We start from the raw sequence: 2,272 nt of genomic DNA, 5'->3' as shown, positions 1-2,272 counted from the left end.
TGTAAAGATGAACATATTTCTTATGTACAGTTCAGTACCATATTAAAGCATCCACTCAGATTACAGTGGATTATTATTACTTTTTTTTGTAGTATCCTGTTGTTCATTTGTAAGAAAACAGACCAGCATCCCCCAGTTTCCTTTTTTTTTTTCTCACACCTGTCTTTGTAAATAGATTCTTCTTTTGCTGAATGTCCATTTCTCTCGGCTTGCATTTCTTCTTCAGACTCCACCGCGGCATCTACCGACATTATCCATTTGAAAAAAGCCAAGAAAAAACCAAAAGGTAAAAGAGAAAATTACTTATGGTTACCAGCTGACAACTGAAATGTGTATGGAGATACAGTACAGCTTAAATATACAATCTTTTCATCTCTCAATTCACAGGAAAACGGAGTCGTTCAGCAGAGGCAGAAGTTTATGCCAACGTCAAGTCAGGAAGAACTGTGACTAACGATGGTCCCATGTCCAGAAAACCCAAAAAACATTAAAGCTGTTGTTTTAAAAAAAAACCCAGCAGCATCTCAAAAATGATTTGTACTCAACTCAGTAACTAATTGAAAAACCTTTACTAGTATTATAGCAATAAAACTAAAGTTCTTACTGATTATCAGGTTTTCCATGTTTCTTGTCATTTCAGATTTGGTGACGGGTTTAATGTATTTGAGGCTGCTTAACGTTTTCCTAATGTTGGCTCACTCCAAACATTTGTCCTAAATCAGTCTGCTAACGTCGCATAGTGAATAAGAAAACAACCAATAAAGGATTCTCTGTCAAAACAAGACCCAGGAAAAACTCTTACACGCGTTTATCTTCAATGGGTTCGATTATTCTCATGTTGTCCGCACAGACCTCAAGTAGTATATATATATAGAAAGAAAACAATTACACTGCTGCAGCTCATGTCCAGATTGCTGCTGGCGGAGTCCTGACTAAAACCAGTTCGTATATCACTTCATCAGTTCCCTGTCTGTTGAAGGATTTAATTCAAAATATCGCTGACTGTGTAAAAGGAACTGAGTGACCTTTGACCTCCACACATTGGAGTTGAGTTGATGTTTACATATGTACTGACAAATCATCTGATTCTTCAGATGGACAAAACCTACTGGTTCCTTTCAGCCAGGTCTAAAAATGTGTTTCAAATTTACATTTTTTATTTTTTTATGTGATTTATAAAATGTATGTTTTTTCATTTAAAGGTTGTATTGTAACACATTTCTTTTTACCCGTCACTTTATTTCGCTGTAAATCACATTGAATAACCTTGTGTATGAATAATGCTATCCCAATAAATTTGTCCTACCTTTCTCTTGAATGAGACTGAAGGATTTGATGTAACTGGACACGAGTTGAAATATAGCAGAATTTGGAAAAACCTAAAGTGCAGTGGCCAAACTCTACCTCTTTGGGATTTTATTTCAAATGCAGTGGACACAGAGACGGAGAAGGGTAAACAAGCCAATGAAGAAATGAAGAGAGGTCAGGCAAAAAGTTTGAAGGAAAGTAGGGAGATAAGAAAAACAGGAAGAAAGAAAGAAAACAACACATTAGGTAACTGTTTCTATAGCTGCAGAAAGAGAGAAAAAAAGAGAATGAAGAAACCGCAGTGACAAACGACATATATAAATACACCAGTGACGCTGAAAAGCACACATTAATTTTCACAAGAAGCATTCAGTGGCAAGATGGTGTTTATCTGCAATCACCTGAAATGTATTATTAATGGGATTATTAGTAAAAGTTAAAGTTATTTTAGTTGAATTGAGGCACCAAGTTCAGTATCTCTGGATTTATGAGTCAAACTTTTCCGTCTCTCGTGACAGAATGAATTCAAAACCACTGAGATGTTCATTCAACGTTCAGATTTTTGTTTTATCTTTTGTCAGTAGTTCAGTGTAGCATGAACCCATTTTTTTACTCGCAACTCCTAAAGAGTGAAAAGTTCATTCATAAGTCATTCTATTGTGTAAATGTACTGAAAAACCAAAATAGGAAATGTCTGATGGCATTTTTTCTTTGTTTCCTGCTGATTTGAGTCAATTGGGTGAGAAATTCTAGCTAAGTTGCTCAGAAATGTTCAAATGTTCTTTGGTCAAGCTAAAATGGAGAAGTGGGAAATGTCACAGCACTCGAGAATGAGCTCATCGTGTAGAAAAAAGGACACGCCAAAACTTATTAATGCTTATATGAAACCGGAACGAATGTCTCGATATGAAGGACGTCTGTTGATTTAGCTGAAAGACGGAGCTCTTGTGAGGTTGGGACAGTT

General features: G+C 36.0%; 1 protein-coding gene across 1 annotated transcript in view; it reads left to right on the top strand.

The window, feature by feature from the left end:
- The window catches only part of LOC106962008 (B-cell receptor CD22-like), a 15,141-nt gene extending 13,827 nt beyond the window's left edge, over positions 1-1,314 (top strand). Inside the window, exons 16-17 of the mRNA XM_015056149.1 lie at positions 227-286; positions 388-1,314. Of these exons, the coding sequence (XP_014911635.1) occupies positions 227-286; positions 388-491 (164 nt within the window). The 3' untranslated portion in view covers positions 492-1,314. The remainder of the gene's footprint in view (positions 1-226; positions 287-387) is intronic.
- The last annotated feature ends 958 nt before the right edge of the window (positions 1,315-2,272 follow it).

Source organism: Poecilia latipinna, unplaced genomic scaffold, assembly GCF_001443285.1.
Source record: "Poecilia latipinna isolate Pla-1442-1.1 unplaced genomic scaffold, P_latipinna-1.0 Scaffold1360, whole genome shotgun sequence".
In the NCBI taxonomy this organism is placed as follows: domain Eukaryota; kingdom Metazoa; phylum Chordata; class Actinopteri; order Cyprinodontiformes; family Poeciliidae; genus Poecilia; species Poecilia latipinna.
This window is presented reverse-complemented; position numbering and strand designations above follow the sequence as displayed.